Raw genomic sequence first — 636 nt, 5'->3', positions numbered from 1 at the left:
CTCGATTCTCTCCCTTGTTGGATGTTTTATTTGAATTTACCTTCAAAATATACTGTATGATATGAGAACATAAAAATTTCAGAATATAAGAATGAATACCATATGAAATGAACCCATAAGGAAAACAACAAACTCTTTCCAGGAAATCCCGTCGTGAGAGGATCATCCCTATTGCAGTGGAAGGTGAAGGCATCGTCACCCCTCCGCCCCATATAGAAGAGGCGGCGGAACTGGGTGCTGCCCGGGCCCACCAAGCTTTCTCTCGCACAATGGCAGGTCGACCAAACACTCTCAAGTATGTCCATTTTTTCATTGTCTGAATTTTTGGTGCTCATGCTACCATTTTCCACTTTGCATGGGTGTAACTAGCTGCATAATATTTTAATATATTGTAGTTATCTTAAGGAAGTACAGAAATTCTGCTTCATTTATCTTACATTGGTTTCCATTTATATTATCACAGCTTTTCTTATACATTTTATTTACTGTTTTGTATAAACTGGTACTAAAGGGGCTTATACTAATGATCATAATAGCTTTTTATTTTAAGTACCTTCCATGAAACATATCCCAAAAAGTATGCAAGAATAGCAAATCTTTTTTGCCATTGTCAGATTTGCATTTATTCATTTCATG

The 636-nt window shown here is 36.3% G+C and overlaps 1 protein-coding gene across 1 annotated transcript in view; it reads left to right on the top strand.

Moving 5' to 3' along the window:
- Positions 1 to 636, top strand: part of LOC119586359 (serine/arginine repetitive matrix protein 2-like) — a gene marked incomplete in the record, with an annotated part of 38,282 nt that overhangs the window by 15,309 nt on the left and 22,337 nt on the right. Inside the window, 1 exon segment of the mRNA XM_037935071.1 lies at positions 143 to 295. Within this exon segment, the coding sequence (XP_037790999.1) occupies positions 143 to 295 (153 nt within the window).

This window comes from Penaeus monodon, chromosome 21 (genome assembly GCF_015228065.2).
Source record: "Penaeus monodon isolate SGIC_2016 chromosome 21, NSTDA_Pmon_1, whole genome shotgun sequence".
NCBI lineage: Eukaryota > Metazoa > Arthropoda > Malacostraca > Decapoda > Penaeidae > Penaeus > Penaeus monodon.
The sequence above is the reverse complement of the archived record's forward strand: the minus strand, read 5'-3'. Positions and strand labels throughout refer to the sequence as shown.